This window comes from Uloborus diversus, unplaced genomic scaffold (genome assembly GCF_026930045.1).
Source record: "Uloborus diversus isolate 005 unplaced genomic scaffold, Udiv.v.3.1 scaffold_12, whole genome shotgun sequence".
Taxonomy (NCBI): domain Eukaryota; kingdom Metazoa; phylum Arthropoda; class Arachnida; order Araneae; family Uloboridae; genus Uloborus; species Uloborus diversus.
Window position 1 is genome coordinate 4,162,373 of NW_026557876.1, and position 23,375 is coordinate 4,185,747.

The window sequence follows — 23,375 nt, forward strand, 5'->3', positions numbered from 1 at the left end:
AAAAGAGTTTATTTAAAGTTAATCATCCTTGTTAGCATCGAAAAATCAAATCCCATATAATTTTCTCCCAAAATAACAATTAAACACCGCACCCGCAGCACCGTAAAAACGCAAATATTGACAAGCTAGTAAAATGATGAGCAAATTTTCTAATCAAGTCATTATAAAGGTTCAACGCCAGACGCTAAGTGGTGATAATTTTGAAGTTGGTAACCCTATCTGAAGCGATCATATTTTTTCCCCACCCTTACTATCCTTTTGCAGTTCTAAGTTCATTTCGCAGATATATATTATTATTGTTTATTAAATCATGAGCGGGGGGGGGGGGGAGAAAAGTGCTTACCAATGCCTTTTCAGAAAAGTTTACAACAACACCGCTGCTAATTAGCTGCAATAAAACAAACAACCATTATACAGTAAAATCCCTCTAATGCGGACACTAACGGGACAAAATTTTTTGTCCGCAGAACAGGGGTTTAATAATGTTATTTGCATTGGAACTGGGGAATTAAAAATTGTCCGTATAAGAGGGGTGTCCGTTTGGAGGGGTTTTACTGTATTTATTTGGTAGTAGAATTATTTATCGCTTGCAGGAGCATCACAAGAGTGCCAATTTTTTTCTTTCAAAATTAGCCGATTTTGTATAAGCTGATCTCTCTAATTTGACTTCAAAAAAGGTTCCAAAAATTATCTGTGTCTACACAGAAATATGGTTTAATTTGGTTTCAGATTTGCTCTTTCAATAAACAATTTGTGAAAGATCCGATTTTGTTTATCAGAATTTTGTAAAGGGTCCGTTTTGTTTGATCGGGATTTTGTGAAAGGTTCGTTTTGGTTAATCAGATTTTTGTGAAGGGTCCGTTAACGGACCCAAATATCCTCTGGCCAGACCCCTGCTCTCTATTTAACGACTTTTAAGGGACCACAAAAAATCGTCCGTAAATAGAATGCTTTTAAAACTGAAGTGGACCATCTGGGGCCATGAAAAGCTGTCTTTAATTAGAGAAAGTCGTTAAATAGAGTGTCAAATGTTCAAACCCATCAGAGAGTTAACTCTTTAGCGAGTGAAGCAGTTTCTTCTAAAATTTAAACTGTTTCGCCAAACAGAAAAAGGCGCCAAATACTATCTTTCAAGTGTAAAATGATTCCACAACCCTAATGTTGTTTATCGCCCAGCAATTATGCTACGCCCATGCTAAAACATTCTTTGGCCAGCCGGCTTGAAGAATGTTCTTTAGATGCTAAAAACATATAATTTTTAAGTTAAAAGATTTTAGTTTCTAAACATCATAGAAAACTGAATCTGGGCCTCAAATTGGAGAAAACATTTTATTCTTTTTACAATTTCATGGTTAGCTTAATTATTTTGGAGATTTTTACTAAAAACAATGCTTTTTATAGTAATACCCAAGGTTGGCACGATTTAAATCGGTTGATTTAAAAAAAAAAAAAATCATTGATTTTAAATCATTGGATGAAAATCAGTTGATCTTTTTGAAAAAATCATTGACTTAATCATTTTTTTTAATCATTTTTTATCAATCATTTTTTTTAGAGATGGACTTAAATATTAAAAGAAATGCAGAACACATGATTGAAGTTTAAATTTTTGGGATTTTTTTTTTGCTGGAATTTTCTGCTGGCTACTAGTTTTTTTCAAAAACCTCGAGCCCTGGTTTGTAATCCAAAATTTCACACAATTTTGAAAATTTTGAGTTGCTGTTTACGAAAATTTTGAGCTAAAAAAAAAACTTGTAAAATGTTTTTTCCTTGTGATTTCAATGATTTTACAGGGAAAGAGAGGGGGCGAAGATTCAAGTTTCCTCATAATTTCTGAAAAATTTCACTTTCTTCAGAAAGTTTTAATTGACTACACTTGTACCCCTGGACATATTACATTAACCTTCTTACTACTACTTCATTTAAATATGAAACAGAAACAAGGAAAGAAAAACAATATTATACTGCTTTTTCTTAATAGAAAATGCAGATAAATAAATTTAAAAAAAAATAATAATGCAAACAAAAGAAAAAACATATACACAACATTATTTTTGTAATGTAAAGGTAATTTTTGTTAGATTTAGCAGTATATAATAGCCTTACACTATATGAAATACTAAATTTTATTCAAAAATGAAGTAAAATTAATCATTGCTGCAATCCACACATGGTGCAGGAACGTTATGTATTATTTTCTTCATTTTGAGGTTGCAGCCTAATGTTTTCGTCCGTAAACATTCCCTGTGTTTCTGAAAACTATACATCAGTTTACTTTTGTATTAGTTACTGATTGTATTTTAAATTAATAATTATATTTAATGTACATTAATTTAAGATTTAGGCCAGGGATGAGATTTTTCCTGCATTTGCTAGAAATCTGGCTTTTTCTGTTGGCTTTTAAAACTTTTCCTCCTTTTTTTGCCTCTTTTAGGCCTTATTTTTCTCAAAAAACGGAAGAAAAAAAAATTTGGTCCTTGAATTCTTATTCTTTCTATTTTCCCCCCTCGAATCTTCATCTTCCGCAATATCTGCCGAAAACGTATGTTTTGGAATCATGCCAACGTCGTCAACCAAGTGCTGCGCCGAAAGTTGCATGCCTCGTTTGAGATTTCAATCTTTTTGCATCCTGCAAGTATTTCAATTATTTTTAATGTTGGGTAGTCTTTTACCATATGCTACCTTATATCTGCTTATTTTATTAATCATTTCAATAGTATTTTTATTTCTTTAATTTATTTTAGAAAAAATGCAAAAGTTAATCAAAAAATGTGGCTTAGCACCCACAGTCTTGAATTTTATTGAAACTTGGCGTGGTTACTTTTTTTTTTTTTTGTGTGTATTTAAGAAAGTGTAAAAAATATTTATGATGGATCTCAAATGGTTTAGGCTTTACAGCCTGTAAAAAGTTTTACGATTTCATGATTAAATGAGGCAGCTGTGTGGTGTTCTTTTGATTCCGAAATCGTATTAGGAAGTTTTAAAAACAAATTTTGGGTTCCAATGTAAGGAAAAAGGTAATCGTTTATATGCATATATATCTATTTATTTTCAATTCTTGCTATGAAAAGTATGTTCTACCACATAAAGAAATTTTAGATTTTTCTCTCAGTTGTAAATTTTTACTTTACAAACACGCCTAATTTTGAAATTTATGTTCTCACTCGTTTAACACTATTAACACAAATGTTTTCAATGAAAAATATGTATTTTTCTCTAAAAAATATGAAAAGTTTACACTATTGTGTGATGCCGCCAAGATTGACCTCTGACTCCCCCAACATTGTGTTCAGGGGTTAGAAATTGTTGCCTCTTTTTCTGAATTTAGATATATTTAGAAATAAACACTCTTGCAAAAAATGGTACAATGCAACAAATTGTACAAAATTATTACTTATACTTAATTAAATACTTTTAAAACTGGTAAATTAGCCTTTTTTTTTTTTTTTTTTTTTTTTGAATGTTTGAACATATTGGCTTCCAGGTTTCATTTTGATGCGGTTTTGGATATCATCCTTTTCACATTCTTTTTTTTTTTTGGATATCATCTCTTTTACGAATTTCTTTTGGATTTCCTTCTTTTTGCTCTCTGACCACTCTCATCCTTGTTTAAGTGGAAATGTATTTATACATTTCACCAAAGACATAAAGTAGCGGAATATTTTCTATTTTGAATTGGCATAAATTAAAAACATATTTCTGTTAAATATGGTGTTCGTTGCATCTAGGGTTTCCGCTGTGGTCGCATGATGCAAATGTAAAAGGGTGATTTTTAAATCAATTGACACATTAGGTTTGACAAAAGTTTGAAATTTTTGTTATAAACATTAGAACCTTCCTAGGTTCAAATTCCTTACAATTTATGGCTTTCTATCCAGGTGATTATTTTTGAGTTAATTGCTTACATTTTAGAAATTCCAAAAAGATTCTTGGCAAGTTATCATTTTTCTCATGGGGGGGGGGGGGGGGGAATGTTAGCTTTATGAAACATTATGTAACTTTTCAAAAAATAAGTAATCTAACAAATCTTGATTAAGTCAAATTGGTATAAATATTTATTTATTAAACAGTTATACAAACACTTACAGTTACTTTTCTCATCAATGTTACTTTATTTCCTTAATAAAAGGTTAGAGTTTACAATAAAACCCCGACTACCATGCATAGCTTTAAAAAATTTCAAGACTGAAACCAATTTTTAAAGATTAAAGAAAAAGTTAAATGTTGAATTTTAGCTATAGTAATACTCAGGAGGGATGGACTAATGAAATAATTTGTTGTAGAGTTCAGGATTTAATTGTTTTAAAATATGTAGATATTTGAATACCATATCTTAAGAATTCAAGATTTCCCTAAACAACGTACCCAAATTTCATTTTTGCAAACATAAGCTCTGCGTCAGTGTTCACCATGGTTCGTGATTTTTTAAAATCTTCAAAAATTTGTAGATATTAATTACTTTACATTTATAAACATAATATATTTCATACAATAGGTGAAAAAGCAACTTTTTAACTTTCTATGACTAGTAGCTATTTTTTAAAAAATAGGTTCAAGTAGAAGTTTTAAGGCAAATGAATGATTCAAATTAAATTTAATATTTGAGATACTTAATAATACAAAGTACTTAAAAACAACAGTCTTGATACATGAACACTTACTTTTTTACTTGCACTTAAATAATTCTCTGATTTAATACCCTATAAATTATAAATTATTTGCTGTTGAAGTATTTGAAGTTTAACAAGTTTTCCAGCGTTATCAGTTCCTAAACGATTATGCAGTTTAGACTGAACTAAACCAAAAGTAGAAAAAATTGTTATATGTTTAAAATATGTTTATCAAAAGTTGTCAGTGGCATAGACTTGCGATTTCCACCAGTCTACGGGATTTACTTTGTCAACAATGTTAGATTAAAAAAAGAAATTTGTGAAACGTACCTGATTTGGCTATAAATTTCATTATGGCAGGCATCACGGATTGCGAGAATTTTTCTTTGGCAAATAAGAAATATTCTGATTTTTAGGCTGCACTAAAATTTAAATCCAACATATCGAGGGTCTAGCAGATATGATAAAAAATGTGGTGCTGTCAATGCTCGATTGTGGCAAGTAGTTCTCTCTGTTGTTTCCTTAACACAAAATATATTTATGCCTAATTGCATACAGAGTTGGTTTAAAAAAAATTTATCTTTTTTTTTTTTGTTTTAAACCGGGTTTTATTTGGTTTTTATTACTCTTTGTGAGAAAAAACAATTATCTTTGTATAAGAAAAACAATCTTTTTAGGGAAATCATGAAGATTTTATGAATTAATTGTTGTTAAGGAATGTTTAATGTTTATATTTGCTTCTAATTTCTTCGTAATCAAATAAATAATTAGGAAGTAAAATCTTGTAATTTCATTTTCTCATACTTAGAGATTTCTATATGAGAATATTGTTTGAAAATCTTTAACTATTATAAAAATACTATACAGAAATTGGCCTTGGTATAAGTAATCAAAGAAATAATTTACTATGATGGTTCAGGCTTTATTAGTTACAAATGAGCCGCTCAGAAGCCAATGCGGTTAAGTCCAAATCACAAAATTTGAGAAAATTAATGTTTTTTGATACATTAGTTTTTAAAATTCTTGGTGTATTAATTTAATTTGAAAAGTGTATAAAATCTTTTTTCGAAATGAAAACTCTGCAAAAAAACAAGATATGTTCAGGATGTGTAAATAAAAACGTAAGTATTTATTGAAATAATGACAGCATCTTAAAAATTTTAGGACTTATACCTTTTGGCAGATGAAAAATATAAGAAATTTATGTAAAAATAATAAAATAACATTTATTGTCAAAAGTTTTATGTTTATTCATCATAACAAACACCATCTTCTTACGAGTTATTTAAATGTAAATCTTGATCTCCATGTGTTGTCCTTAATGTCCTGTAAAAGTTGTGTTTAATTGGAGGTGTATACTTTAATAAACATATGTCTTTTTTTTGTTTCTCTTGAAATTGTTCTGAATATAGGTTGAGTTATATTTTTTAAATTCACTGGCCACCTATTTTTTCTTTTTTTTTATATCAATTACATGAAAGGTATCATCCTCGTCAAAATTATGTTTGAACTTAATGCTGCTTGGGTTTGACCTTTCCAATTTTATGCATCTCATACTAAGCCAATTAATTGACTGTTAGTCCACTTGTTGATTTTTTTCTGTTGGTAACAGCTTCTTCCAATGGTTTTGTGGAAAGAAATTCTTCTGGATTCTGTCCTGAACATGAATCTGAATACATTATAATTTTTTGAAAATCCTTTGCGTACAGTTTAATGTGTTTAGTTAAACACGATGACACTTCTTGTGAACCCCGCGATGCTTGGGTTATAGGCCAAACATACATGTAGCCCTCGTTAGTTTTTAAATCATGGCAACCAAGTTTGTATATAAATAAGTTTCTCTTGTAATAAGCCACTGATGTGGATAGTTTCGGAAATGGTAATGCTTTTTCTAAATCAAAACTAAACACGTATATTTCGTCTGAAGCTCTTAGTCGATCATTAGCCATACTATTCTATTACGGGCAATTTCTGCATTTCGCAAGTGTTTGTATGTTTAACTTCAGCTGCATTTTTTTCTTCATCTATTGTAGATTGTTTTTTATTACCAAATAATCAGATTTTGCACAAGTATCTTTTGAAGGTTGCTTAAATTGTAAGTTAACTTTTGTCGAAAATAAATGGTAATAAAACTTTTCCTTTACTGGTACAATTTGCTCTTCATTACATTGTTCGACATACAGGTTATACATTTTTGCAATAGAAAGATCTGAATTCAAGTATCTGCCACTGGATTATGACTTCTTGTACAATGAATTTCTTGTTTTTCAGTGTTGCCAACAAATATCGAAGGAAGAAGAATAATTTTATTTTTATTTCAAAGTTTATGTAAAAAAAATATTGATAAAAGGTGGACTTATTCACAATGGCTTCTGAAATTATTATACAATATGTTCAGAAGCTATTAAAAAAAGTGCTGTATAACCATGTAAAAAATAACCAACGAGGGTAAATCCTTTAATAACTAAAAAGATTGATATTTATTTCGTCAAAATTTCTAAAAATCAGAAAATATCCAAAAATGGACTTAACCGCATTGGCTTCTGAGCGGCTCAAATATCCAAGAACTAATTATTGTGATTCCTTATAATCATAACTATCTACGTTAAATAAAAAAAATAAAAGTTAAAGTAAAATCATGCATTCTTAAATTTGGAAAGTATTTTGCAGTATCTACAAATCAATCACAAATCGAAAGATCCAATGCATATTTTGTTTAATAAAGATTTTAAAAATTTTTTTACAAATCATACAATTTCTTTACCTAATGTTTCAGCGATAACAATTGTAGAAACAAGACGTGTTAGTTTTAAGAAAACCGTCATGTTTTCCATTGTCGACGTTATTTCTCCTGGTTTAATGTGTTTAGCTAATTTAGGAATATAATTTTTTTAGGAATGCAAAAAAATCAGTTGAATTATGTGAGCCTCAGTACAAACTTAAATGTAAATATTCTTTTAACAAACTTTAATAATGAAAACTCATAAAAATTAATGCTTATTGATTCTTCCACCATACATGAGACTTTATTATATTTGGATCAAAAATTAGGCATGATTTTTTTTTTTTTTATAAGAGTTTCAAGAATATTTTGTTTTCATTATTTTACGTATTTTCTTTTCTGCTCTGACTGCATGGTCTATCAAGATTCAAAAAATTTTAATTTAAATTAAAAATAAACAAATAAATAAAAGGTAGGATTAATCAAGTTGGAATTATATATATATATAACAAATTATATCAATCTATATACTTCTAGTCTGCCAAAAGTAAATAATTTTTAAATGCAAATGAAATAACTTTAAAAGCACAAATGTGCAGTAGGAGCAGGGTTGGATTTTTTTGCCGGGACAGTGGAAAAAACCACGGCAAAAATGGAAAAAACGGCAAAAACCTAATTGCAAATAAAGTAGCATTATAGTGTTAATCAAGAAATAGTGACAATATAATATAAATAATGCACTTTAATATTTTAGTTATGTCTCTCCATGTTACTTCTCATTTATAAGGTGAAAAATAAATAAAAAAGAAATGTTCGCATTGCAAAACTTAAGATTTTAAATGTTTGCTAAAACAATTTTTTCAGAATGAGCCAATTCCTTCAATGCTAAAACAAGGAATGTTTATTTAAGCTTAGTAAATTAATAAAAAGATTGAATTCTAATTATATGTATATATATATATATACATATATTAATCACTTTTTTTACCCCACTAAGATTTTTAAGCTATTTAATTAATAACAGAATATTTACTTGAATATAGAAAAATATTAACTTTCCCTTACTAAAGAAATACTGCATTTACATGCAGTACAGACATGCAGTACAGTACCTAAAGATTTCTGCACACTAGTCGCAACTCTTCAAATGTGTCCTGCGAGTTCTGCTGCAATAGAGAGATATTTCTCAAATTTTTCTTTTGTACAATCAAAAATACGAAACCGTTTGTCAGTTGCTTCTCTCACGAAACTAGTTTTATTGCTATGCCATGCTTAAACAACAAATAGGTTTTGATGAAGATGGTATAGACTATGGTGATTTATGTGATATTTCAATCTAAAGAAATGTGTATTTTGCTTTTTAATTACTTTTATTTCTTTTATTTTATAGTTGTATCTTGATTAAGTATACTTCATATAGATATTTAGTATTCTGTAAAAAATGCTATAATAAACTAGCTAATTACATTTTCAATGTAAGTTAATTATTTGTCTTAGATGTTACAAAGTGAAATTTTGTGTTAATGCTTAAACATTTAAAAGTAAAAATGCTCCATAACTTTAAAAGTAAGTTAAACCTTCAATTTTTTAAAAAGTATAAAAATAATTGAATGAAAATTTTATCAAAATCTTTTCATGCTTTTTACTTTTATATAAAAAGGGAAAAAACTGTCCGTAAGTTGTTAACACAATCTATTTTTGCCACTTTGGCAAAAACCGTGGTTTTTTCCATGGTTTTTTCCGCCCCCGGCAAAAACTTGCCAACCCTGAGTAGGAGCAATGCAGACACGTGTTTCTGCATTACAAAGAATGTCTTTTTTAGTGCATAAAATGCGAGCTAATGAATAAAAAAAATCCGACTTTTGTTGCATGTCTTTAAATCTAAAAGCGCACATTTTGTGCATTGAAAAAAGCATTCCTTGTAATGCCAAAACACGTGTCTGCAGTGTTCCTGCACATATGTGCTTATAATTTTGCTTTACTTTTTTAAGAAAAGGTATTTTTATTGCTTCTTATAAATAATTTTGTTTGTGGCAAAAATCCATCTAATAACATAAAAATTTCATGTTTTCTGTACTTGCCTTTTTTAGAGACTTACCGAGTAGTTGTACAAAATTGAATATTGTTCAAAACAGATTTTACAATTGATAAAAAAGTGCAAGCATATAATGTACTGCAATCATTTACAAGTCAAATTTTAATTTGAGAATAATGAAGTTTGTTATGCTTCAGTAGAGTCGATCGAGAATTTATTTTAATGTCTCCAAAGTTAATAAAACTTATTTATCAAAAATGGGGCAAAAAAGTAAGTATAGAAAATGACATTTTTACATTATTAAATGGATTTTTGCTACAAACAAAAATTCTTTATAAGAAATATAAAAATACCTTTGCTTAAAAAATAAAAGCACAAATGTGCAGGAACACTGCAGATGGTTTTTGGCGTTACAAGGAATGCCTTTTTCAATGCATAAAATGTGAGCTTATGCATTTAAAGACATTGGACAAAAGTCAGATATTCTTTTAGGATGTCTTTACGTTCATTAGCTCACACTTTCAGGGGTTGAAGTGGTCCTATATATCCTATATTTCCTATATTTTTGGAAAATGTCCTATATTTCCTATATTCCTGTTTTTTATCTAATTTATTTCTTTAAAACAACAGTAAATAAACTGAGTTCGGATTTCTTGTCGAAAGTACGTGTGCAAACGAATTTCAAATTAAAAAATGCAACTGACTAAATCCTGCAACAAGCATCTTCTCTCATTGGCTACAGCAATATGACGTCACTAGTGGGTGGAGTTTCGAGAACGAAGTCTGAAGTCGGTTTTAGAATTTTGCGTTTGGCAACAGCCGTTTGTTTTGTTTTCCAGCGGATTTTTGTTTTCGCTGGTATATTTTTTGTGTTCAGTGCATATTCTGATCGGAATGTTCTAATATTCTTTTTGCAATCTTTTCTTTTTGTGAAATTTTTTAGCACAAAATATCTGTATATTTGTACTACAAAGCATTGGCAGGGGTCTGTCAAGGATTTTTCACAGGGTCTGTTTTTTGTGAAAAATCAAATAATTTTGCAAAAAATTTTTTTTTTTTTTTTTTTTTTTTTTCAAAAACGAAAGTTTAGACTCTTGAGATGGTGGAAACTGCATCATTGACACTTAAAGTTGAGTGTTTTCCCTCTTTTCTTGTTGAGAATATCATTCTTTAGTGCTTTTCTAGTATTGGGGGGGGGGGAGAGGCATCGCTCACTGGGAGATGGGCACCCCTCAAGTATCAATATTTATCTACCATTCTACATCATGTTAAATTATACTAGAAATGTTATTTGTATAGTATTTAAAACAACTGTAAGAAAAAAAATTCAGTCAGGGGTTCAGCATTTAAATTTTTAACCCAAGACACTGTTTAAGAGCACAGAGTTTCGTTTAAAACTTATAAATTCCGTGATTTTTACAAAAATAAAAAATATTTTATTTGTTTACTTCTTAACTAAGCGTACTAAACATCGAAAATGCGAAAAATCAGATTCCCATAGCGGATGCAAAGAGATTGCAATCTTCAAAGTGAAGGCATCAAAAGTATAAAAACGGCTTGTAAAATAAATATTTTGGATAAAATTATTTTAGAATTGCATTTAGAGCCCTATGATAAACATATCATTAATATTTGGACACAGTTGAAGCAAAAATAATAATAATAATAAATAAATAAAATAAAAAATAAACGATCAATTCAGCATTTTAATAATTGACTCATAAAAGAAAATGGAATAGGGAAGTTGCAGCCTATTAAATGTTCATATTTTGGCTATTGGATATTGTTAATTGACCCTCAAAACTAAAAAATTCACCATCGCCGGATTTTAAAACACCGTGGTTGATTTTTAATGAATTTTTAAAAATCCATGCGCAAAAGTGCGCTCTTCTGAAACGTCCTGAGCCTTCTGCCGAAGATCCCTTGTTTTCGATAGGGACATTTTGAGCGCGCTGATATTTTTATTTTTTAGAAATTCCATAATCCTTTTGAACACACTATGGAGGCCGGATTCGTCAAAGCACAATCTAAATAATCTTCCTCAAGTCACATCAATGATGATATTCGATTATTTTCGAGAGGATGAGAGGATGAGATGCTCCAGAAACGCGAGGAGTTAAATGCGAGGAGATAAGCCTTTTACGTTTCGTCTTCGAAGTCGAATGCGTGACCTTCGGTTTCTCCCCTATCGGAAGAGCGCATGACGTCACTTCCTATGCCATTTGACGTCACAAGCGCTTGAACTTTAAAAAAATTAATTTAAAAAAAACTACTTATCGTATCGCAAATTTTTTTTCACCTATGATGTTCATACATGTTACTCTATCATGTAAAAATAAAATTGAAAAATCGAAAACTTCCCTATTCCGCTTTAAAAACCTGAAATAAGCTTTGTTACAAAAATAAAGAACCCTTTTCCTTTATTTGCATCCTAATAAAGCGAAGTTAGCTTGAAAAAAGAATGAAATATGATTCTCATATCGGATGTAAAAAGATTTCGTTTTTCAAAATGTAGGCATCTTAATAAAAAAAATGGTAAATAAAAGAGTTTAATAAAGGTTAATTATCCTTTTTAGCATCGGAAAATCAAACCCATATAACTTTCTCCCAAAATAACAGTGAAACATTGCACTGCCAGAGGCTAATAAGTGGCGATAAGTTTGAAGTTGGTAACCCAAAGCGATCACATTTTCCCCCACCTCTACTATCCTTTGCAGTTCTAAGTTCTCTTCGCTGTATATTATTGCTTATTAAATCATGAGTGGGGAGGAAAGTGCTTACGCCTATTCAGAGAATGTTGACGCTTTTTCAAAGAAGTTTACAACAACACCGCTGCATAAAACAAACAAGCAAAATTATAAACCAAACTGACTTTCAGCTGTTAATTTCTTTCAAAGAAACCAACAACAGGCATTATATTTATTTGGCCGTAGTAATTATTTATGGCTTGCAGGAGCATCACAAGAGTGCCGATTTTTTTTTTCTTTTGCGAAATTAGCTGATTTTGTATAAGTTGATTCCTCTAATTTAACTTTAAAAAAGGTTCCAACCATTATCGTTTTTATACAGGAAATATGCTGTATTATTTTAATCTGAGATTTGCTCTTTCAATAAACAATTTGCGAAAGATCCGTTTTGGTTTATCAGAATTTTGTGAAGGGTCCGTTTTGGTTGATCGGGATTTTGTGAAAGGTCCGTTTTGGTTGATTGGATTTTTGTGAAAGGTCCGTTTTGGTTGATCGGATTTTTGTGAAAGGTCCGTTTTGGTTGATCGGATTTTTGTGAAGGGTCCGTTAACGGATCCAAATTTGCTCTGGCCAGACCCCTGATTGGTTATTTCCTGTTAGTTCTCAACACAATGACGGTTTTTATTTATTTATTAATATAAACTATGTGACACTTCTATCTTTGCAACAGGACGGTAAAAACCCTGGTTTGGTTTTTACCGTCCTGTCCAAAACTTTTGTTTCTGAAAGTGTCCAAAACTATGTTTTTAGAGAAATTGTATTCTGTGAGAAAACATCAAAAACAGAATAAAATGTATCAAAGTAATGTTTTATATTGAACATTTATTCAATGGAGAACATTAAACTTTTTTATGCAGCTGATTTTAATCTAGTCACATGGAAGTTGAATTCTTGATTAAAATTTCAATTTGTATGCATTAATTTAGTATTATTATTGTTATTTTGATAATAGTAACCAAATTTCCCTATGTTTATGCATGTGTGCAAAAGAAAGCAATGTTGGCAAGGTTTTTACCATTCTGTTCAAAACCCTTGAGTCCGAAAGTGTCCAAAACTATTTTTTGCAGGGTTGGCCGGATTGGACCCAATTGGGTTGGACCCAATGGGTTTTTTTGAAAAAACCCATTATTTAGCCCACTTTTGGGTTTTTTTAAATTTTCTGAGAAGTTTTTTAAAAAAATAATTAATTTAAATACTTTTACAATTTAAACTTCTTTTTTATTTCTTCTTCACCATAGACAATGAATATAAAAAATGAATTTTGAACTTTAATAGTATTTCTTAACTCTTAAGGGCATTAAAAAATACTTCAAAGATTTTAAATAAATATATTTAACTTTTTTCCTTCAACTGGTCAAAAATGAACTCAAATTATCTTGATTAAGTCCGGTCACGTCAGATTTTCTCAATATTTGCAGATTGTACAAAGGATACTACTTTAGCTAAAAGGCTGTCATGTGAATTATTTTCTGCAAACCAACACGTCACAAAACTCGAATAAACAAGGTATATTTTTTAGAAATTAACAGGTTTTACAAATGGTTGAACAGAAAACGGAATAGGATGTACAGTATTTTCATTATCTTACGAAAAAGTTTAATATTTCTTACTCTGTACACAGAAATAAACAAACAGGCAACATAAAATTCAAAGAAACGTCTTGATTAGGCTGGAATTCAGTAAAAAGGGATTTAAACTACTTGAGGTTCTACAGTAGTTTTGCATAACAAAATGAAATACAATAAAGTAAAATACAAAAAAAAAATGTAGAAATTAAAAACGAACAAACGAACAATAGATTTTATCACTCAAGAAGTAACTTTACCTTAACTGTTGGTAATCATGGAAACTAAAAAAATCTGAAACTTCACCATTCTTGAATTTTGTCGTCTTTTATACTTTTCTTCAGAAAACGCTGAATTTTCCAGCTTTTTTTTATCAAGACAATTTTTGTGCTTTGTCCATATACTTATGCTACAATATACTACGGGTACCCCACCTTTCCCCTAAAAAAAAAAAAAAAAAAAACCCACATTTCTTTTTAAAAAACCCAGCTTTAGTTGGGTTTTTTTGGGTTTTATTTTAAAAAACCCAAAAAAACCCTGGGTCCATGGGCTTTTTAAAAAAAAACCCGGGTTTTTGCCAACCCTGATTTTTTGAGAAACTATATTTTGTAGAAAACAATCAAAAACAGAACAAAATGTGTAAAAATTAATTTTTTCTTGCTACTTAATATTTAATCAATGTGAACATTCAAGTATAAATATATATGCAACTTATTTATGCAGCGGATTTTAATCTAGTTACATAGAAATTAAATGTTTCACTAAAAATTTCATTTTGTATGCAGAAGTGTTCAAAATATAATGCAATAATTGACATAAATGCAATAAATTACAATTGTTAGTAGTTACAGAATGTACTATATTAAAAATATGAACTAAAAAAAGGAATAGCACAAGTTTTATAATGTAAGTGTTGAATCGTCGATTTCTTGTTCTGTAATCTATGATTTAAAAAACAATTTTCGTTAAAATATCATGTAAAATTTATTTTCAAAAAACCATTTAAAAATAAAGCTTTATATATTTATTTTTTTTGGCACCTAAATATTGCACATTTGATAACATTCCTTTGAGTTATAAATGGAAGTGAAATTAGTTGTTACATATAAGGAAGTTTTTAGTAATAGTTATTGCCAATTTTTTAAATAAAATATTTTTTTAATGACAAATATTAGAGAAAAATATTTCATTAAAAAAAAATCAAAATTATTATCAAATACTCATTAATTAAGCCTTAATAATGTCAGTATTTATGCATTACAAACATTACAGTAAATACAAATTGATTAGATTACACCCCTTTAGCTTTAGCATATTTTTGGACAGTTTTAGACAGTTTTGAACAGTAAAAACCTCCTGTCCTAAACCAGTTTTGGACAGTGCAGTGTTACTGCACATTTGTGCTTTTAACGTTTTGTTTGCTTTTGAAAATTATGTTTGAAGAAATAGAACTAGAATAGATGATTTATTTTATTTGAATTCCCCAACTTGTTTAATCATACCTCTTATTTATTTACTTATTTTTAATCTTAAAAATAACTTTTTTTTTTTGTAAAATTTTTGACAAGCAAAATCTTTAAAATAATGCATAATTAAATTTCAGATAGAATTTTGTTTTAAAAACTATTATATGGACTTGGAGGAAACTACTATTCCAATGAGTTCACAAAATTAATTACGTGTGTGTGGGTGGTTTTTCTTAAAAACATAATTGGTACTCAGCCAAAGTGCTACTCGGTATGTCTTTGCTTGAAAGCGTACAAAAAAAAAGATCAAATTTATGCAAACTTTTTAGCCAAAACATGAAAATTTCCACCAACTAAAGTAACAGAAAAAGCTTATAAATTTACATCCATGAAAAAAAGCGCTGAATGCAAATAAATTTAATTTAAAACATTGCTTCACTACATGCTTATGCAACGCCAAAAAAGTAATTTTATTAACATTTAATTCAGTGGAAGTCAGTATTAGGGGGAGTGGACTAGAAATAAGTGTTTTCTAAATAGTAAGTACAATTCTATTTCAAATAAAAATAGCTACTGCATTTTTATTTATTTAAAGATGTCATGGCCGAACTTTGAACTTAGTAAAATGTAAAAATCTTCTGAACTTGGCTTCAATTGGTTGCATCTCTGCTACTGTTTATTTTTTTCTTCTTTTTTCACTGGAGATGCAACATAATTAGGCGTTTAGAGAAGTATGGTATACTTTAGCCTTCAACATTTAAGCATTTTGCTCTTTTGAACTCAGCTTAAACCCTGCCAAAGTAGCAACAGTAGGTGTGCTTTATTTACAGGAATCGATTGTAACTCGTTTTATTTTCGGCAATTTTATCTCCGATAATTTTAATGTTTCGAACTTGAAATATTCAATGCATCATTGAAACAGTTTGCTATCGCAAAAGCGTAAATAACAATAAAACTACTCACTGACTTGAGTTTAAACCAAGGATCTCCAACTTATGTCTCGTGGGCTACATCCAATGTCAAGGTTTGTTTGATCCGCAGGAAGCCTTGCAAACTGAAAAGAGCATTCTTTCTTTTAATTTTTTTAAAAATTATATATATATTTTTTTAAAGAAAACTAAGCTGAAAGAAATCTCAAAAAACACCACTGAGTGTTTAATTTAAAAAAAAAAAAAGACTAGGTGTGCTAGTGCTCTCTAGAACATCTGAGCTGATATTGTGGAAATGTTGGCCACACTCCAAAACTCTTTAGTAAAAAAAATGTTGGCGACCCCTGGTTTAAACTGAACTACAATCCCCAAAGCAGAATATTTTAGGATGTTCTGCAACGGAAAATCATATGACTAAAATTGTTCTGCAAGTACTTTAAGCATTGTACGCGAAAAAACGTGACATTTTAAACAAGTTGGGTGGCAAAAATCAAAATCATTTCACATAGCTTTTTTTTAACTGGACTGTTACTATTTATTTTTGTGGAAATGAGATATTTCCGGAAACATCACAGCTTTCAACCAAATGACTAATTTAAGAGCACTGAATTTGGAAAATTAGTTGATCATGAAAACTATAAAATCAAAAAAACTTTAACAAGGTGTCAAACCTAAACCGATTGGGATTCTCCAAAAATAGTTGATGTGCTTTCCAAAATGCATAGAAAGAGCAAAGATACAAAATTTTATGAAAATCCGAACCTAGGTGTCAAACCACATTTTTTGGTTAATTTTACATGGCATGAAGGAGCAATTAAAATAATGTTACTAAACAAAGAAATTACTGAAATAATAAATAGAATGAGTTGAGTTTGGGTTGCATGTAATAAAACACTTCAAAACAATTAAAATATTTTCTGGATGCAAAAGGATTGAAATCTTAGACAAGACACGCAATTTCCAGCGATGGACATGTTGGCATGTTTCCTAATCATGCATGGCGGAAATTGTAGTGGATGAAGATCGATTGGGAAAAACCTACAAAGGACTGATCGAATTCAACATCGCGAGCTTTCCCCCAAATTATCGTAATTTGAGACAATTTTAGATTTTCTACTAATTTTAAGAAATTTGCAAACTCTACAGATTTTCTGCACCGCAGTTTCTGCAGATTTTCGGCACCGCGGTTTCTGCAAATTTTCGGCACCGCGGTTTCTGCAAATTTTCGGCACCGCGGTTTCTGCAGGTTTTCTGCACCGCGGTTTCTGCAGGTTTTCTGCACCGCGGTTTCTGCAGGTTTTCTGCACCGCGGTTTCTGCAAATTTTCGGCACCGCGGTTTCTGCAAAATTTCGGCACCGCGGTTTCTGCAGGTTTTCTGCACCGCGGTTTCTGCAGATTTTCGTCACCGCGGTTTCTGCAAATTTTCGGCACCGCGGTTTCTGCAAATTTTCGGCACCGCGGTTTCTGCAGGTTTTCGGCACCGCGATTTCTGCAGGTTTTCTGCACCGCGGTTTCTGCAGATTTTCTGCACCGCGGTTTCTGCAAATTTTCGGCACCGCGGTTTCTGCAAATTTTCGGCACTGCGGTTTCTGCAGGTTTTCTGCACCGCGGTTTCTGCAGATTTTCGGCACCGCGGTTTCTGCAGATTTTCTGCACCGCGGTTTCTGCAGATTTTCGGCACCGCGGTTTCTGCAGATTTTCGGCACCGTGGTTTCTGCAGAAATTTCAATGAAATTTGCAGAATTTCTGCAGAAAATTTGTCAGTTTTCCTCTCACATTTGAACAGAATTGTTCTGCAGCTCAGGCACCTGTTCTGCGACGTACGTCGCAAATTTAGTAGTATTCTGCTTTGGGGACTACAATCAACATACAATATGATTATTGACCATCCAATGAGAGTGCTTCTAGTTCCTCTTACACTCCGCTATTGGAAACTCCGTTGCTACAGCTGAAGTTGCTTCTGAATTCTTTTACGTTTTTCCATTTTTGGATAATTAGATCATCCTTAAATCTACCTTGCCTCTTAATAATTGTTTTTTTTTTAATAATTAAATTTTCCGTTTAATCGATTTTATAAGTTTTGTTATGAAGTAACTGAAATAAACTTCTGTTTATTTCAGGGTTGTTATTTTGGCCAGATAAAACCTATTTTGGCCATGCCACTGGCAAAAACCGGCCAAAACTGGATTTAACCGCCATAGAGCTGGCCGAAACTAATAAAAACAGATTAATATGTATGCTCATACAGTTTGTATGCATAACGTTGCACATTTTAATGCATAATTAAAATAAATAGAATGTCTGTTTATCATAGTTGAAATAATTTTTAAAACTGATTTATTGATTCAAATTAACTTTTCTTATATTGACAATAAAAATTGTTCATAGCAAAGACAAAAACTAATAGCCATTCGTCATAAAACTTGTAACATGTGTTCAATGAATTACAAACTTTTTTGATTTAATTTTAAAATTCATTTTGTGCGCATAAAACTAAAAACAACTATATATTGTGCTATTTACACTGTTAGCAACATATTTTCAAGGAATTACGATATATTTTTCCAATGATGTGACTAACCTTCTTAAACATGATGCTATTTATTACTTGCCTAGGGTGTAAAATTAACTGTTTACTTAAAATGAATAGTGATTGGTTACGGGGTTGGTGTTTCATGTCTTTTAATTACATACTCTTTTATTTTGACTAAAAATTTTATTATTTCCTTTTTATACATCCAGTGGCCAAAACTGATTTTATCCAATCCGGTTTTATCTATGTTTAAAACCACCACTGGCAGGGCCCAATACAGGCTGATTTTGCTACCATTTTTCGGTACCTTCACAAAAATCTTATTTTGAAATCAGTACTTTCACAAAAATCAAGTAATAAAATCAGTTAGCTTCACAAAAACATCAGAAATATCACAAAAATTCGCATTTTAAAATATAAAATTTGCTTTTCTATTTAAAACAAAATATACTCATAAAATAAAATTATAAGCAGGTTTATATGAACAATCGCTTTAATAGAAACCTTTTTGTAGTATTTTAACTAATTTTTAGCCGTTTCACACCTAAGTGTATTTATGCAATATTATCGCAATCTTTAAACATCTGTTTCGAGGAACCGTTTTTCTCATAATTTCCTATATTGTATTCGGTACATACACCATTAAGCTGAAATTACGATGGTATTTTTCATACTTCTTTGGTTTTCAGCTCTCCCCCCCCCCCACCCACCCCAAAAAAAAACCAAAACAAAAAAAAAAAAAAAACACAAAACCTGTTTTAAATAATGTTAGATGACATTTACACTTTTCGAACTAAAATTTCACTAAAACAAGGCTGATAAAAAAACTTTCACAAAAATAGAATGATGCAATACTTTCGCAAAAATAGGTAGCGAGAAAAAAAGCCTGCATTGGCCCCTGTTCGAAACTCTCGCGACCCTGGTTTATTTTCATTGGAATTTCAGTTTTTGTTTTGTTTCTGGGCCATCATGCTGACCTCTCGCTCTCTCTCCAGGTTCTTCGGGCGACATGATTTCCGTGTGCATGACGTGCAAGAAGGCCTTCAAGAACCCCCTCTTCTACAGAAAGCACATGCGCCAGCACGCGGAGAAGGCGCTGGCCTGCCACCTGTGCGGCAAGTCCTTCGAGCGCAAGCACCACCTGCAGAGCCACCTGGCGGGCCACGCGCAGCACCAGCAGCAGGGCAAGCACCCGTTCCAGTGCCAGGCGTGCGGCAAGCGCTTCGGCCAGAAGGGCCACCTCACGCAGCACCTCAAGTTCCACGAGAAGGACTTCTTCCAGAAGGAGCCGCCGTGGCGCGAGCGGCCCTTCGAGTGCGAGATCTGCAAGAAGCGCTTCAACATCAAGAGCTCGCTGCAGCGCCACATGAGCTGCCACACGGGCGAGAAGCCCTTCCTCTGCGCCATCTGCAACCGGGGCTACACGCGCCGCTCCGTGCTCGTGCTGCACATCCAGCAGGTGCACGAGAACCGCAAGCCCTTCCAGTGCGAGGAGTGCCAGCTCTGCTTCTCGCAGAAGGGCAACCTGCAGGCGCACTTCCGCCGCAAGCACCTGCAGCCCAAGTCCGGATCCTCCCGCTCGGGGGGCGGCTCCAAGTCCAAGCGGGCCCACAAGCGCCCCTCCAAGGCCATCAAGATCTGCGCCAACAAGAACTACGCGGGGAACTCGGAGGACGGCCCCTCGCTGCACAGCTACGCCTCCAAGGCGGGCCGGGGCGCCGCCGCCCGCAAGCAGCGGCTCTCGCCCAAGTCCGGCTCCTCCAGCTGCGAGGAGGAGGAACGGTCCTACTACGTCAACCTCTCCTCCCTGGAGAGCAGCAGTTCCTGCAGCACGTCGGACGAGGCGGCGGCCGGATCGAGCGGCGACGACGTCCCGGTCGCCGCCGCCCCGGACAATAACGTCTCCTACGACATCAAGTCGCTGTCCGAGTTCGAGAGCCTCCTGGACGTGCGGGAGTGGGAGGAGCACCTGGTCACGGACTCGGACCACATGCTGTGCTCGCTGCTGCCCAACTACGACCTGAGCGACGCGCTCGCCTCGCCCTCCAAGTCCAACGTCGTGCTGACCCGGGCGGCGGCGGACGACGACCTGTACGCCTGGAGCGACTACCCGCTCTTCACGGCGGAGGACCTCGAGGAGATCAAAGACATTGGGGGCGCCAACTACTTCGTGCCGCGCCAGAATTCTAAGACTGCGAACAGTTTCTCCTCGTTCCAGAAGCTGAATTTCAACTCGTCCTCCTCCCTCCAGGCGTAGGAACGGTTTTTTCGTAGATCGCGACATAGCTGTCAACCCTCGGTGCTTTTCCGTCAGCCGGCCCGCATGTGAGCAACCTTTACTCGGCTAGGGACTGTGTTAGAGTTTCGGGACTCCCGATTGGCCGGCCGATGCAGATGCATCGGCCATGTTTTTTTCCACATCCGACGCATGTCGACAAATTTCGTTCCTCAGTTCTGAATTCACGTTTCAGAATTCTCAATCTACTCCCCCTTCAAATAATGTCCTGAAAAATCTCATTTTTCGAAATGAAACGATAATAAGAGCACATAAAACAAGCTATAAAGGAGATGGCTGACGTTTTTATGAGTTCGCCAATCAACAGTCTTCAAATTTTTACATGCTCTGTAGCAAAGTAAAGGTTGCTTACATGCAACCGGAATGAAATACCAATCTTTTTAAGATTGAATAAATGCAAATATAGCATCGATACTTATTAAAGTAAGATTGAATAAATGCAAGTAGAGCATCGATACTTGTTAAAGTAAATGAAAAGTGTGTCTGACGATCAGAACTGTCTAGTTTTATTACTATGCATAAGTGTCGGCCATGTTTTTTCCCCATTCAACAGATTGAATTCATTTAATTCTTCGGAAGTACTCCATTCGCGTTTGAATGTTTTTAATTCTTCCCCTCCTTTGAATGATGTCTGTAACATATGTCTTCTTGTTTTGAAATAAAACAATAATTAGAATTCGTAGAACAAGCTTTTCAGATGATTGATGACGTTTTCAAGAGGTAGCCAATAAGCAGTCTCCAAATTTTTACATGGTCTCCAGCAGAGTAAAGGTTGCTTATATGCCGCCTGGCTAAGGGAAAGTACCCAATCCTTTTATGGTGATGTCTCGTCGGAGAAGCGAGCTTCTTTTTTCGAAGAAAACGTACTTTTTTTTTTTTGGTCCTTCGTCGATCCGCTCGAGAGTCTTAGAAAGCTGTTCATATTTTTTTACCTGTGGTTTCTTTTTTTTTTAATTTGTTGCGTGTTTTGAAAGTTTAGGAACGGCGAGGATCGATCGGTGCGCGACGTTCCCCCGGAATTCGAAAGTGAAGGTTTGCCAGCTATGTGACTTGTATGTAGCACGTATCGATTACCGTACAACTTTTCTTTCCCATAACCATCTGTAATAAAATAAAAAGTATTTGCAAAACATGTGTCGGTTTTTACTCTTCTCACAACTGCGCCCCCCCCCCCAGCCAAGTGTGTGGAAAACATCCTTTCAGCCATGTTGATCTCGAATATTTCAGGATGTGCCCCTTTTTTTTTCTACTTTTGCGAATCTCAGGGTTGGCAAGTTTTTGCCAGAGGCGGAAAAAAACACGGTTTTTACCGGCCGGCAAAAATAGGTTTTTGCCAAAGTGGCAAAAATAGATTTTGTGTTAACAACTTACGGACAGTTTTTTTTCCTTTTATATAAAAGTAAAAACATGAAAAGATTTTGATAAAAGGCTTTGCCATTTTCTGTAGAGTGAGCTAGTATCACTAAAAAGTAGAGTGAATACAGAATGCACATATTGATCAGCTTTTTTTTCTTCTTTTTAAATTCTTCTCTTGGCTATATCCATTTTCCCAGTAAGTGAGAAAAAATGCATTGTTCCTTTAGTGAGGAAAAGTTAATATTTTTCTATATTCGAGTAAATATTCTGTTATTAATTAAATAACTTAAAAATCTAAGTGGAATAAAAGAAAAAGTGATTAAATAAATATATATATATATAATTAGAATTCAATTTTTTTATTAATTTACTAAGCTTAAGTAAACATTCTTTGTTTTAGCATTGAAGGAATTGGCTCATTCTGAAAAAATTGTTTTAGCAAACATTTAAAATCTTAAGTTTTGCAATCCCAACATTTGTTTTTTATTTATTTTTCACCTTATAAATTAGGAGTAACATGGGGAGACATAACTAAAATATTAAAGTGCGTTATTTATATTATATTGTCACTGTTTCTTGATTAACACTATAATGCTACTTTATTTGCAATTACGTTTTTGCCATGGTTTTTTCCACTGCCCCGGCAAAAATACCTTTTTTCCGGCAAAAAAACCAACCCTGGCGAATCTGTCCCGATTTTGTCGAAATCCGATAGCATCTACTCCTAGGAAACTCTGGCTTTCGTTCACTATGTAGACCTTCCGCTTAGACAGCAGTAAGTTTATATATACCGCTAGTTTTAACCTTTGCATACTTGCCAACTCTACTGTTTTTAACGGGAGACTCCCGATTTCTCGTTTTTTTACGATTTTCTCCCGTTTTGCAGTTTTTTCAGTCAATCATGAAAAAGTTTCATTTTCTTCTCAATAGATGGCGCCCTTTTCTAGTCTACCAATGTCACGGAATAAGAATTTTTTCCAATTAACTCATTTAGTAAAAATTAATTTTTTGGAAGTTTTCCACATTGCATGTTCAACGAAGCACTTTGCCGAAAATGACAGCAGATTTCAATCCTTATGCATCTTGAAATTATTTCAATTATAAGTTATTTTAAC

At 32.8% G+C, this 23,375-nt stretch overlaps 1 protein-coding gene across 1 annotated transcript in view; it reads left to right on the forward strand.

Moving 5' to 3' along the window:
- Positions 1-21,017, forward strand: part of LOC129232364 (zinc finger protein 189-like) — a 34,608-nt gene extending 13,591 nt beyond the window's left edge. Inside the window, exon 3 of the mRNA XM_054866516.1 lies at positions 19,604-21,017. Within this exon, the coding sequence (XP_054722491.1) occupies positions 19,604-20,865 (1,262 nt within the window). The 3' untranslated portion in view covers positions 20,866-21,017. The remainder of the gene's footprint in view (positions 1-19,603) is intronic.
- The last annotated feature ends 2,358 nt before the right edge of the window (positions 21,018-23,375 follow it).